Source organism: Castor canadensis, chromosome 6, assembly GCF_047511655.1.
Source record: "Castor canadensis chromosome 6, mCasCan1.hap1v2, whole genome shotgun sequence".
Classification (NCBI taxonomy): domain Eukaryota; kingdom Metazoa; phylum Chordata; class Mammalia; order Rodentia; family Castoridae; genus Castor; species Castor canadensis.
In genome coordinates, this window is record NC_133391.1 from 36,985,607 (window position 1) to 36,997,686 (window position 12,080).

Consider the following 12,080-nt stretch of genomic DNA (forward strand, 5'->3'; position numbering starts at 1 on the left):
GCAAGACCCTAGTGAACAAATAACTAAAGATAAAGGACTGGGATCATGGCTCAAGTAGTAGAGGGCTTGCCTAGCATGCATGAAACCCTTATTTCAAACCTCAGTACCAACAAAACAAAATGATACAAAACCTAAAGTAAAAAAGGGTTGGGGGTGTGGCTCAAGTCTTAGAGCAACTGCCTAGCAAGCCCAAGGAAAAACACACACACACTACTGATAACTGTGAAGACTAGTTTGTAAAGGGGCAAGGGTAGAGTGATAGAGCAGCCAGGAAACTATTTTGATACCCCAAATAAGGGATGATGGCTTAGACCAGGATTATAGCAATAAAGATGAAAGGGATAGGTTCAGGACATACGTTGGAGGCAGAGCCAAAAGCACTTGCTGATGAATTAGATACAGGTAAGGAACCAGGAGTTATCCTAGGTTTTTAGCCTGAACAACTAGGAGTTGTCATGTTCCAGGATGGGGAACACTGGGAGAGAAATGGATTGGGAGTGGGAGAATTCAAGACATCTATTTTAGTCACGTAAGCTTGCACGGCTATTAGACATCCAAGTGGAGATGTCAAGTAGGCTGTTGGATAAATGAGTCTGGAGCTCTGGATATAAATTTAGGACTCACTGACATTTACATAATATTTAAGCCCTAGGACTGGATGAGATCACTGGACAGAGGAAGTAAAAAGAGAAGAAGGCCAAGGACTAAACCCTGGGAGGCTCCAACATTTAGAGGTCAGAACTGAGGAAGACAAAGAAAGGACAGCCAATGAAGTTGGAGAATGTGATGTGGAAGTGAAGGAGAAAATAAAAACAGGTTAATGTGAGAGAGGAGGATAGGGTCTGAGGGGGTGGTAGTAAGGACAAAGGAATCTACTTTTGGTACAGAGATTAGGGAAGGCCTCCCAGAAGATCTTTTTTTTTTTTAATTTTTATTTTATTCATATGTGCCTCGCAGAAGATCTAAGTGAGAGTGGAATGACAAGTATGAGTCATCGTGGAAAGCCAGGGAAAAAAAGCATTCCAGACAGAAGGAACAGCAAATGCAAAGGCCCTGTCTCCTTCTAGGAACATATATCAGGTCCACTGTGTCTGAGGCATAGAAATCTTTAGGAAAGGAAATCACAGACTCCTACGAGAAACAGGCATTTATAAGGCCTTGTAAATCACAGTAAGGCGTTTGAATATTCTGAGTGCTAGAAGAGAGGAGTACAGTGATTGAAACCGGATGCACTTATTTTAAATATTTGGTTTGCTTCAGAGAAAATGTATTGTAGCAGGACCAGAATGAAATATGGGATCAAGCCGTTGGTATATTCCAATGATAGTGTGCCATCTTCTCCCCTGTCCCTCCCTCTACCTCTCACCCATGGCCTTGACGTTGGCCCCTCTCCACCAGAGCAAAACAGAGTTGGGAACTCAATCTCAGAACTGCTTGGGACAACCGTGGGTGACCATGGGGTTAGGGTAAGGGGTGTGGAGGAACCCTCCATCAGAACCCGGAGAACTGAAAGTTTGTCCTTCCCCATCCCTGCTGTCCTTTCCAACCCTACACCTGGGACAAAACTGGGCTCGACTCCTGCAGCACGGCAGCAGAAGGGTTAAACCGTGCGTGGCCTACAGACGGGCGGGGGAGAGGCGGGGACCGAGCGGTCCAAGTCGCCGTGCCGAGCCCAGCCGAGGCGAGCGCAGCCGGAGCCGAACGGAGCCGAGCCGAAGCGAGCATCTCCCGCCGCCGCCCCGCGCCCCTGGCGCCCGCCGGCCTCCCCCCGCCAACCTCCAGCTCCAGAGCTTTGCTGCCGACCAAACCTCCCGACCATGCCCCGTGCCCCACCCGCGTCTGCGACCCCCCAGCCCCGCGCAGCCCCGACTGCCCGCAGTCCTCGCGCCGCCGCACCAGGCATGCAGGTGAGCAAGGGGGACCCTCAACGCCCCCACCCGGAGGGAGCCCGGCCCTGCTCTTCTCCGCTCCGCGCCTATAGCCTCCTTTCCCTCCCAGCGCGGTCCCTACCCCGCCTCCAGCTCCAGCACCCCCAGAGCTCCCTTCCACCGTGCCCTCCATCCCTCCGCCGTCCCGACTCCATCCTGCCTTCCTGGTGCGGCAGTCAGCGTCCCCGCAGCTGCCTCCTCCTGCCTTCAGCTCAACCCGCGGCTTGGAGCATCCTCCTGCTTGGGGTTCTCTTTCCACTCTCAGCGCTCCCTCCCTCCAAGACCCATTGCCGACCACCTTTTCCTTGGTTTCTACCCGCACGCGCCGCTTTCTAGCCCTGCCTTGGGAGCGCGGGCCTGTGGGATTGGCGGGATTGGGGGACAACGCTGGGGATGGGGCCCGGCTCCCCAACCCCAAGTCTCCCGCCCCACCCCCAGCACATCTCCTGCGCACAACAGGTCGGTGAGGAGCGGGGAGAGGTGGGTGGGGGCTGAGAGCCATGCCTGGGGACTGCGGGCTTCCTGGAGGGGGTGACTAAAGGGGTCAAGGCGCAGGTGCTGGAGTTGACGTTGATAGTGGGGTATGCACCAGACGAAGGGTCAGGTGGCTTCTGGAGTCTGCTGGCCACAGATGTCCCCATGAGCCCTTCTCCGCTCCACTGGTTCCCTCGACCATTTCTTCAGTCCCTCCTCTAGCCTCCTTCTCTGTACCTTGTCTTCAGCTCTTTCCATCAACATCTCTTTTCACCATACCCCTAGCCCTGTCTCCATATCCCTTTATATTTGAAGAAATAATTTCTAACTCCTCCATCTTTGCTGGGTTTTTTGTTTTTTTTTTCTGTCCCTATTCCCTTACTCTTCTCATTTTGTCTTCAATATTATGTTCTCTCCTTTCTCACTTCCTTTCTCCCATCCCTGGGCTTCTCCATTTCTTTTTCTCCCTTCCCCTTCCACTGTCTTCCACTTCTGACTATCCTGCCTGGGTCCTTCCTTCCTCCTGTCCCTTGCCTCTTTACCCTTTCAGTTTCTCCTCTCTGACCTTTTCTCTCATGCCTTTCTCCCTTCAGCATCCTCTGCAGTTCTGTTTTCTGTACCCCCCTTTTCTTTCCCCAATTACTCCCTTTCAGGGGTGCCTGTCACCCTTACTCTGAACTCTAGGTAGCTTCCTCTTTGCCTTTCTCCTCATCACTCTGGACCAACCTTCCCTCTCCCAGCCCTTCACCTCCTTCCCCTCTCTCCCGAAGGCCCACCTCCCCGTTCTCATCCCCAGACTTGCCCATCTCTTCCCTTATTTTTTCTGGGACTATTTAATGTGTAAATTTAGTTAGACTTAGAAACCAGAGAACTCTGTGTGTCATATCCTCATTCACTTTAGGGAGACTGGCCCCCTGGATCTTCCACCCTCAGCTTTGAGAACATGCCCCTCCTCTTTCAAAACCAACCACATTCTCCCAGGACTTTACCCAGGAGAGCGGCATTTGAGGGGGTGGCTTCTTCCCAACTCCACCTCCCTTCAGAGAGCACCTATGCATTTGGATGATTAAACATTAAAAACTATATTCTGTAGTTTTTCTCCCACCCACCTTTCTCTGTGTCTCTTTCCTCCCATTGCTCCAGTTCTTCCTCCTGAAGATACAGACTCCTGGGGGCCCATAATAAGAGAAATGCCTGGGACTACAAGTGGGGTGGGAGGGCTGGAAGTCTCCCCTCCCAGACTTGAGTGCGTGCATATACTCACTCAGATTGACTTCCCTTCCCTCCCCCACCCTTAGATTCCCTCCCTAGCGATAGGTGCTCAAGGAATCACAAGGTTCTTGGCTCTAAATTAAGATCCAAGAAAAGCCTGGAGCTGTGGGCAGAGGAAGTGAGAAGAAAGGAAGACAGAGAAACAAGGGTAGACCCTAGGGCAGGAGGTAAAAGGGACCCACCCAGAAAGTTGTACATGGGGTTAGGGGCTATTTAGGAAACCACTCTAGAGTTTTTGCCCTAAAAGGATGCTAAGAAGGAGTAGATCCTGGGGGGTGGCAGCAGCATGCTGTCAGCTGAGCAGCCTGGGAGGGGAAATGGGGATAAAAGTGGCAGATGAATGAGTTGGAGAAGTGCACAGGGCAGGTTAGGGTCTGACGACTCCGTTTTCCCCCCAGTAAAAGCTGAAAATCTGGGTCACAGCTGAGGAAGACCTCGACATGGAGTGCAGGATGTGGTAAGTTTGGCCCAGCAGGGGGAGCTTGGAGACCACTTTCTCTGGGGGCTTGGCCCTGACCTTCCTAGGCCCATTCAGGGCCTCCCATCCTGAGGGCTAGCCCCTCGGAAGGAGGATATAAGGCTAGGTTCTTCCCAAGGCTCACTGGTTCTTGGAGAGAAACTTGGAGGGAGGCATCCTGGGATTTCTGGTGTGAACCTACCCTCCTCACACACAGGCCCATGTGGGTCTGGGTCTTATTGCTTTCTCTCCCTTCTTGCAGGCCTGCTCTGCTGCTGTCCCACTTCCTCCCTCTCTGGCCACTGCTGTTGCTGCCCCTCCCACCGCCTGCTCAGGGCTCCTCATCCTCCTCCCCCCGAACCCCACCAGCCCCAGCCCGCCCTCCTTGTGTTCGGGGTGGCCCCTCAGCCCCACGCCATGTGTGCGTGTGGGAACGGGCACCTCCACCAAGCCGATCTCCTCGGGTTCCAAGATCACGTCGGCAAGTTCTGCCAGGCACTGCGCCCCCTGCCACTCCGTCGGGCTTTGAGGAAGGACCACCATCATCCCAGTATCCCTGGGCTATTGTGTGGGGCCCTACAGTGTCTCGAGAGGATGGGGGGGACCCCAACTCAGTCAATCCTGGATTTCTGCCCCTGGACTATGGTTTTGCAGCCCCCCATGGGCTGGCTACTCCACACCCTAACTCAGACTCCATGCGAGATGATGGAGACGGGCTCATCCTTGGAGAAACACCTGCCACCCTGAGGCCATTCCTGTTCGGTGGACATGGAGAAGGTGAGGGACAAGGCTGGTAGGGATGTGAGGGTGGGGAGGCGGTTTGAAGATTAAACAGCAGAAATACAGGCCTTACCTGAGAGCTTCTTCAGCAAATGTGTCAGGCTCTATACTGGCAAGGATGCAGAGATGAAGATGCCGGCTGAGCCCTCAAGGAGTTTAGGTCCACTGGAGAAGACAGATGTGTAAACACTCGGGGATGAGTCAACATAATAAGTGCTCTAATACAGGCACGCACAGCATGTTTGTAGGAAAATAGAGAAGTGAGAGACTTCTGCCTGGGGATCAGAACAGCTCAGAGAATTGACATTTGAGCTGGACCTTGAAAACTATGGGGGTATTCCAGGCAAAGGAACACCATGGTGGAAGGGGACTACCAGTGATGTCTTGGCTCAAGGAATGTCCATGGAGGGACAAGGCCAGTAGTTTGGACTGGACAAGGGTAGACGCTAGAACACCAACCTCCTAACTTCTATGCAGAGAGATAGATTCCCTCTAATCTTGTAGCCTTGTCCTCATGATAGGTACATGTATGATTTAGTGAAATACATTAGGGGAAGTGGAAGAAAAGAGCTGAAAACTCAGGGAAAAGCTCGTAAGGGAGGCTCAAGAGAAAGAGAGTTGGGCAATGTGGATTCCTGTGCCAGTACTCCTCAGCCTAATTCCACCCCAGCTGCCTCTTGGCTCCTAGCACCTCAGTCCTCCCAACAACTTTCCCTCCACTCCAGCAGGTGTGGATCCTCAGCTCTATGTTACAATCACCATCTCTGTCATCATTGTTCTCGTGGCTACCGGCATCATCTTCAAGTTCTGGTAAGCTGGAGGAAGAAGGTTGACTGAATGTTTGCAAACAAGCTGGAAGCAGGGAGGGAGCAAGGGGACCAATTTTTCTGGGGCTGGAGTAGGGAATAGTGGCTGAAGGCAAGACCTTGGGAAAAAGGTAGCGTTTTGAGTGAAGCAGGACAGAAAATCAGTGTAGCTTTTTTCTGGAAGAGACATACACAGAAAATGGGAGGGAGGGGAATTATTTATGTATCCTGGGGACTTTGGTGGGCATCCCTCCGAGACAGAGAAAATTCTTAGGGCTTCCAGGCAAGAGGAAGAAAATCTGGAACTTTCTTTCGCATACATTTAATAATGGGTCACACAGTCCTTCACACTTTACTGAGAGAATCATTAGACTCAGGTGTCCGGGTCATTAGCTAACTTTGAACTAGAACTAAATCTTCCAGGTGCTTCTGGAGGAGAGAAATGGCTCTTCTGAGCATGCATGGGAGAGGAGGCAATTTTAGGGTACTCTGTGTTGTTGGGGAGGGACACTAATTCTGTGGGTCTGGATTAAGATAGGAACATGGTTTAGAGGGAGGTAGGGGGGAGTGTTTTATGAGCTCAGAGCCCCAGGCTATTAGTGTAGGGAACTGTCAGGCTAGTTTCTTTGCAGTAGGATGTTGGAGGTGCATGTGGGAGGCAGGGTCAGCCAGTGCTGCAAGCCCAGGATGGGACTACTAGAGTGTGTGAGAAGACATCTTTCCTTCTGGTGCACCAGCTGGGACCGCAGCCAGAAGCGGCGCAGGCCCTCAGGGCAGCAAGGTGCTCTGAGGCAGGAGGAGAGCCAGCAGCCCCTGACAGACCTGTCCCCGGCTGGAGTCACTGTGCTGGGGGCCTTCGGGGACTCACCTACCCCTACCCCTGACCATGAGGAGCCCCGAGGGGGACCCCGGCCTGGGATGCCCCAGCCCAAGGGGGCTCCAGCCTTCCAGTTGAACCGGTGAGGGTAGGGGCAATGGGATGGGAGGGTGAGGAGGTCTACAGAGCTGGGGTGGGGGTGCTTACTGGGTGGGTGGTGGCCTGGCCTTCCCATGTATGTCCCTTGGCTCTCCTTCCTGGCCTGGTCCTAGACCCTCCCAAGGAGGCTGCCAGTCCCTCTCTGGAGGAGCCCTTCTCCCATGTTCAGACTCTATGTCCTATTTTCCTGCTGCCCTTTACTTCCAATTCTGCCCTCTTAACCTTGAGTCCCCTTCTCTGTCTTGGACTTCTCCTTCGACTCCAGCCTAGCCCTTGGTACCTGACTGTACCCTTTCCCTCTTCCTCTCAGGATTCCCCTGGTGAATCTGTGATGCCCCCCATGTTGGGGTGCTGCCAAGCAGGAGGTCAAGGGGCCGGCATAGCCGCCATCCCACAGAGGGTGGGGCAGCTGTGGGAAGCTGGGGCCACGGGGGCTCCTGGCTACCTGCCCTTGCACACCACCCTGGAACACTCACTGGCCCCATGGGCAAGCCCATCTGCTTGCCCTCCTGTAGTTGGGGGCTTCACACACTTGTGACTTTGGGTCCCCCATTCCCACCCTTGCACACTCACATGAAAGCCTTGAACATTCACCCCACCCTCACAGAGCATAGCATATGCTCATGCTCTTCACACCGCGCTTCTGCACCCCTCCCCATTCACATCTGTCTGCTCAGCTGGTCACTAACACTTTCCTTGATGTTTTCCTCCTTCGCACACTGTGTCCAGTTCAAACATTCAGCAGTCCGTGTTTCATGCATACCTCATCACCTCTCATGTGCATTTCTGGCCCAATGCTGTGGCTTGTGTGGCGTGGCACACTCACTCTGCCTCATGAACACCTGCTGATTTAGTTTCTGTGGCCCCTGCATGCTGTCCCAGAGGTGGGTTAGGAGGTGAGCTGGGGAACTCCTTGTGCCCTTATTTGTCATGGGCCCATCCCATTCCACGTCATTTGTTTCACTGTCCTCTCATTAAACTCCAAGGGCGCTGGCATTACTCTGAGAGCTAATGAAGCCCCACTGCTAATTCTGTTGTCTGAGAGCTGGGTTTTAGGGAGTTGCCTGCTGTATTACATGAGAAAGGGACTCCCATTTGTCCTCCCCTTCCTCCCAAGTCCTTTTTGTGTTATCTCTCCTGGCTGTGTGTGTGTGTGTCTGTCTGTCTGTCTGTGTCTGGAATTCAGAACCTCCTGAGCCAGACCTCCACTTCCCAATCTCCCTTAGGTCCTCCCTAACTCCACCTAGGCTGCCAGGGACTGGTTCAAGGCCATTAGGAGCGCTGCCTCCACATCTAACCCTTTCCTTCCTGGGTTCCCTCATGTCCCCTCCTGTCATTCCTCCTTCTTTCTCCTGCTTTTTCCCTTTCCTAGGTTCTTCCTTATTTCTCACCAGTTTTTCCATCTTCCTTCTTCCCCTCTTACCTGGTTCCTATGCTGTGATATATATTTTTGTATTATCTCTTTCTTCTTCTTGTGGTGATAATCTTGAATTCTTGTGGGATGTAAGTTTCAAATTTTCACAAATAAAGCCTTTGCAAGATACTTGAGTCCCCTGGTTCTGCCTTATGACCCATGTAGAGAGAAGAGGAGAAGGGTAGGGAGGTAGGAGAGAAAAGAAAGGTGAGGTAGGGAACTCCTCCAGACTGGAAGTGACCTGACCAGCTCCTCCTGGAGCTGGGAACTGGTAGGGGGCCTTAACTTGGCACAGAATGGAAGCAGGAGAAACTAAGGGACAAGCCCTGCTAAAGAGCAGGAGTGCAAGAGAGAAATTAGAATCGGAAATGTGGCTCATTGTTCCTTGCCAGTGAAGGTCAAGAGAGACCAAGAGAAAGGAGACAGAGAAAAGGGAAAAATTACGTAGGACAAGTAATAAAGCAAGCCAGGAAAGGAAGAGAGAACTTGTAAGGTAGATAGAGGGTAAAGGGTGAAAGGAGAAAGATGGATCTGCTCTGCTTGGTTTATTTCACCCTTGCTTCCTAACCTGTCCCCACCCAAAATTGCCCCCGCCCCCCCCAAAGCTGTGCAGCATTAGAAGCCCTGTGGTTAAGCTCATTAACCTTCCTCACTTTGCCCTCTCTAGAAAGAGGCACTGCTGGGGTGTGGGGGTGGACTTGGGTGTGTTTGGGCAAGGGAACACAGGCTGCCCAGCTGGGATCAGTCACCTCTGAGGCCCCAATTCTAGGTTTGGCTCTTGTAACAGCCCTAGGAAAGCCCACACATCAGCTTCTCAGCTGTTGCTAGGCTCTGTTGCCATAGTAACCACCCAGGTCCCATTCCCCCCTCCTCATCTGTGCCCCACCTGCTCCCTACAAATGGGGTAGCCCCAGGGAGCATAGGAGACAATAGATTGGGGGCTGCCTGGGACTGTACCTGCCTGGGTGTGTTTATCTTTGAGCTAGAACTAGGAAGGTATGTGTTGGTAAGAGTGTGCTTTAGGAGTTGGGTAGCTTTACTTTGCAGTAAGGGGTGTGTGTGTGGGGAGGGGGAGTGGGTTGTGCAGCCAAGTCCCTGCAGCACTTGGTAAGTATGGGGGGGTATGGGGAGGAAGGTGTGTATTTCTCAGGACTAGAGCAGTGTGTGCAGTCATGGTGTAAGACTCCCTCAGAGAAGAACCGACTTCTCCAGAGGAAAGAAGCCAGCCAAGGAGTGTTGAAGCAACTACAAGCAGAGGTTCCAGACAAGCAAGCCTTCTGAGGAGGGCTCTGTTAACCCAGTGGTCCTGAAGCCATCCCTGAGACCTCTGATGGAAGGCAAAAGGCTGAGCGGGAACTGAGGGTGCAGGATGAGTGCTTATTATGCAGATGGGCTAAGTTGGGGGCAGTGAGGGGTGGGAGAGGAAGCCTCAGCCTTTCCTGCTTTCCCCGCAGGAATAGGGGGAGGAGTTAGCACAGAAGGGGAAGGTTGCCTAGAGAACTTGCTGGCTGGGCTCTCACCTTCAGCAACTGTCTCTTCAGAGGGACAGCGTGACCCTGTGGCTCATCCATATGCAGAAGGCACACATGAAGGCCCCTAATGAAGAGGGAATTAATTACTGTCTGATTAGACTGCTGTTTCCCTACATTTAAATAAATTAAAATACACCAGCAAGACACTGGAACTCCTCACCTGTTCCCTCTCCCTAAATGTCCCCTTCCCCATGGAAAGTCAGATGCTGAAGGAAAGACAAGAGAAAGGAGACAATTTTAGATTTCTGAATTGTTCTGGAGGAATTATCCCAGACTAAGGTGAATTGACATGCTATGAAAAAGCATGAGGCCCTGGGGAACAGACCCTAACTTTTCTCTCTCCTAGAGTTGAAAAGACAGCTATGGGATCTTGGGAGATCCTCCAAAGGCTGCAAGTAATAGAGTGGAAGGAGGAACAAAATAGTAGCCGTACTGCTCTTTAGGGAATTGAAAGGTTCTTGGGGCCACACATCACAGGCACCACTGGAAGCAACATTTGTCCTCACCAGGCTTTCTGTGCCTCCTGGGTGGTGCATCAAGTCACTCAGCCAGGCTTTTCCTAAGCATTTTTCTAAAATACTTACCCGTGTGGCTTAGACCCAAGTAGGGAATGGAGAAGACCCCAAGGAAGAGGGATCTCTCAGGGTGTAGAAGTGATTCAAGATGGAAACAGTGTGCCAGCTAGACAACCCCAGGCTAAAACTAACAGCCCTCCTCCCCCTCTGCTCCAAAGCTTTGCTCTAAGGACTTCAAATCACTTAAAACTTGCTTGTTATAATAAAGGCAGGAGCAGGATAGACAGAGGCATTAAGGCTCATCAGGACTTACAGTAATTTCTCCTTTCCTCTTTTCTTTCTCTCTCCTTCCTTCCTCCCTCCCTCCTTTTTCTTTCCTCTCTTTCTCTATATATCCCTCTCTCCTTCCCTTCCTTCTCTCTCTCTGTCTCTCGAGTCAGGATCTCATTGTGCTGCCCAGGCTTGCCTCGAATTTATAACCTCCCTCCTGCCTCAGCCTTCCTGGGTGCTGGGATTACAGGCATGCACCATGCCCAGTTTTGCACCCTCTTTTCTATACCAGTCCCTAAGCCAAGGTTTCTCAAAACAATCATCAGTAACCTAAGTAGTAGGTCACATCTAACCCCTTAAACCCTTTATCCTGTCAACTGTGCTTAGTCAATACAGACTAAGTGCTGAGCCCCAAAATGTTATGAAGACCAGATGCAAACTATGATTACAAACCAAAGAGATACAATCTATTTAAGCACTTAATTTTAATATTTAATGTTTAAAAGTGTCCTTTACTACCTCCTTGCTGTGACGGGGGGCGGGGGGGGAATCTCCTTAGCCCTCAGAGTCTTATTTTTATTACCTGTAAAACAGGCATTACAATTATTTGTTAGGTCATTTTGCTTTCTCACCAAATTGCCATTGCTGTTAATAAGCAGATCTCAAGTCTGCTTCAGCCAAAATAGAACTGAGCCCAGTGGGATTTGACCAGATGCAGGCTTGAGGCAGCTTTATTCACTCAAACAATATATATTTACTCAGCATCTATTTTGTGTTCAGCAAAGTAATGTGAGTAGTTTCTTCCCTGAGGTGCCAACAATCTTACTGGGTAATCACATTTATGAAATAGCAAAAACAGTAAAACAGTATTAAAAGGTATAAACTAAATGCTGTGAGAATTCAGAGAAACTTTGGGTTGGAGCAATCAGGGAAGGCTTCCTAGAAGTTTGCATTAGGTGTTCATAGTGAACTGTAGTTTGTTTATGCAACAAACATTTACTGACAGTAACATAAGTGCCAGGATCTGAAGATACAGCAGAGAAAATTCAAAGTCTTTGCCCTTATGGAGCCGGTATCAGTCGGAAGAGGCAATTCCCAAACAATATATCAGGTAGCGATGAGTGTTATATTTAAAAGCAAAGCAGGGTAAGAAGATACAAATGTGGGTGAAGGCAACAAGCAAAGACCAAAGTAAAGAGAGCAAGAGGTGTCATCAAAGAGGAGGATGGGTCGGATTTTCATGGTACTATTTGGGTCTAAGGACCTCAGACTACTGACACACATCCTCACCCTTTCTTGAATTTTCAAAGCACTGACATTCTTGAAGGTTTAAGGGAATAAAGGGTATCTCCCTACATCAGCCTATTCCATGAGAGGAAAAAGAAACCAGACCCTCCTCTTGTAAGAAACCATACCTCGTCTTGTACCTTGATGTGTAATTCGCGAACCTGTCGTGTTTCCACCCTCCCGCTTCCCCCAGAAGTCCCTTCCGGAACCCCGGGGCCGCAGTTCGAATACTCAGCTTTTGCCCTTAACAGAACTCGCCTTCACTTCCGCTATGCGGTCACTTCCTCCGAGGGTTCTACCCCTCCTGGGCAGAAGCCACTTCCGCCCCTACTTGTCGTAACTTCCGCCCTCAGTATCCCGAAAGTCTAT

The 12,080-nt window shown here is 51.0% G+C and overlaps 2 protein-coding genes across 9 annotated transcripts in view; one reads left to right on the plus strand and one right to left on the minus strand.

Annotated features, from left to right (window-relative positions):
- The window catches only part of Cops7a (COP9 signalosome subunit 7A), a 32,900-nt gene extending 20,919 nt beyond the window's left edge, over positions 1-11,981 (minus strand). For 3 of the 6 annotated variants that reach the window (XM_020158305.2, XM_020158304.2, XM_020158302.2), the window contains exons 1-3: positions 11,840-11,981; positions 9,628-9,703; positions 4,985-5,076 (exon numbers count right to left, since the gene is read on the minus strand). The gene's annotated coding sequence lies outside the window, so the exon portion shown is untranslated. Of the gene's footprint in view, positions 1-2,088; positions 2,225-4,984; positions 5,077-9,627; positions 9,704-9,799; positions 9,821-11,839 lie in introns of those variants that run through there. The other 3 variants (XM_074076185.1, XM_074076186.1, XM_020158307.2) reach the window with 3 other exon arrangements.
- On the plus strand, positions 1,667-8,236 carry Pianp (PILR alpha associated neural protein). Of its 3 annotated transcripts, none has more exons than XM_074076183.1 (6): positions 1,667-1,907; positions 4,073-4,131; positions 4,394-4,908; positions 5,637-5,721; positions 6,455-6,676; positions 7,004-8,236. In XM_074076183.1, the coding sequence occupies exons 2-6, from the start codon at positions 4,115-4,117 to the stop codon at positions 7,023-7,025; spliced, it is 861 nt and encodes a 286-aa protein (XP_073932284.1). In that variant the 5' UTR covers positions 1,667-1,907; positions 4,073-4,114; the 3' UTR covers positions 7,026-8,236. The 3 variants fall into 3 exon arrangements, with proteins under 3 accessions (XP_073932284.1, XP_020013890.1, XP_073932285.1); XM_020158301.2 differs by having other exon boundaries at positions 1,670-1,907; positions 5,640-5,721; XM_074076184.1 differs by lacking the exon at positions 1,667-1,907 and adding an exon at positions 2,256-2,387.
- Positions 11,982-12,080: the final 99 nt, after the last annotated feature.

Bases quoted from the DNA above. Each gene is read 5' to 3' on its own strand.
- Pianp (XM_074076183.1), top strand. The intron at 4,909-5,636 runs GTGAGGGACAAG...CCTCCACTCCAG, and splicing joins GTTCGGTGGACATGGAGAAG to CAGGTGTGGATCCTCAGCTC. The intron at 6,677-7,003 runs GTGAGGGTAGGG...TCTTCCTCTCAG, and splicing joins CCAGCCTTCCAGTTGAACCG to GATTCCCCTGGTGAATCTGT.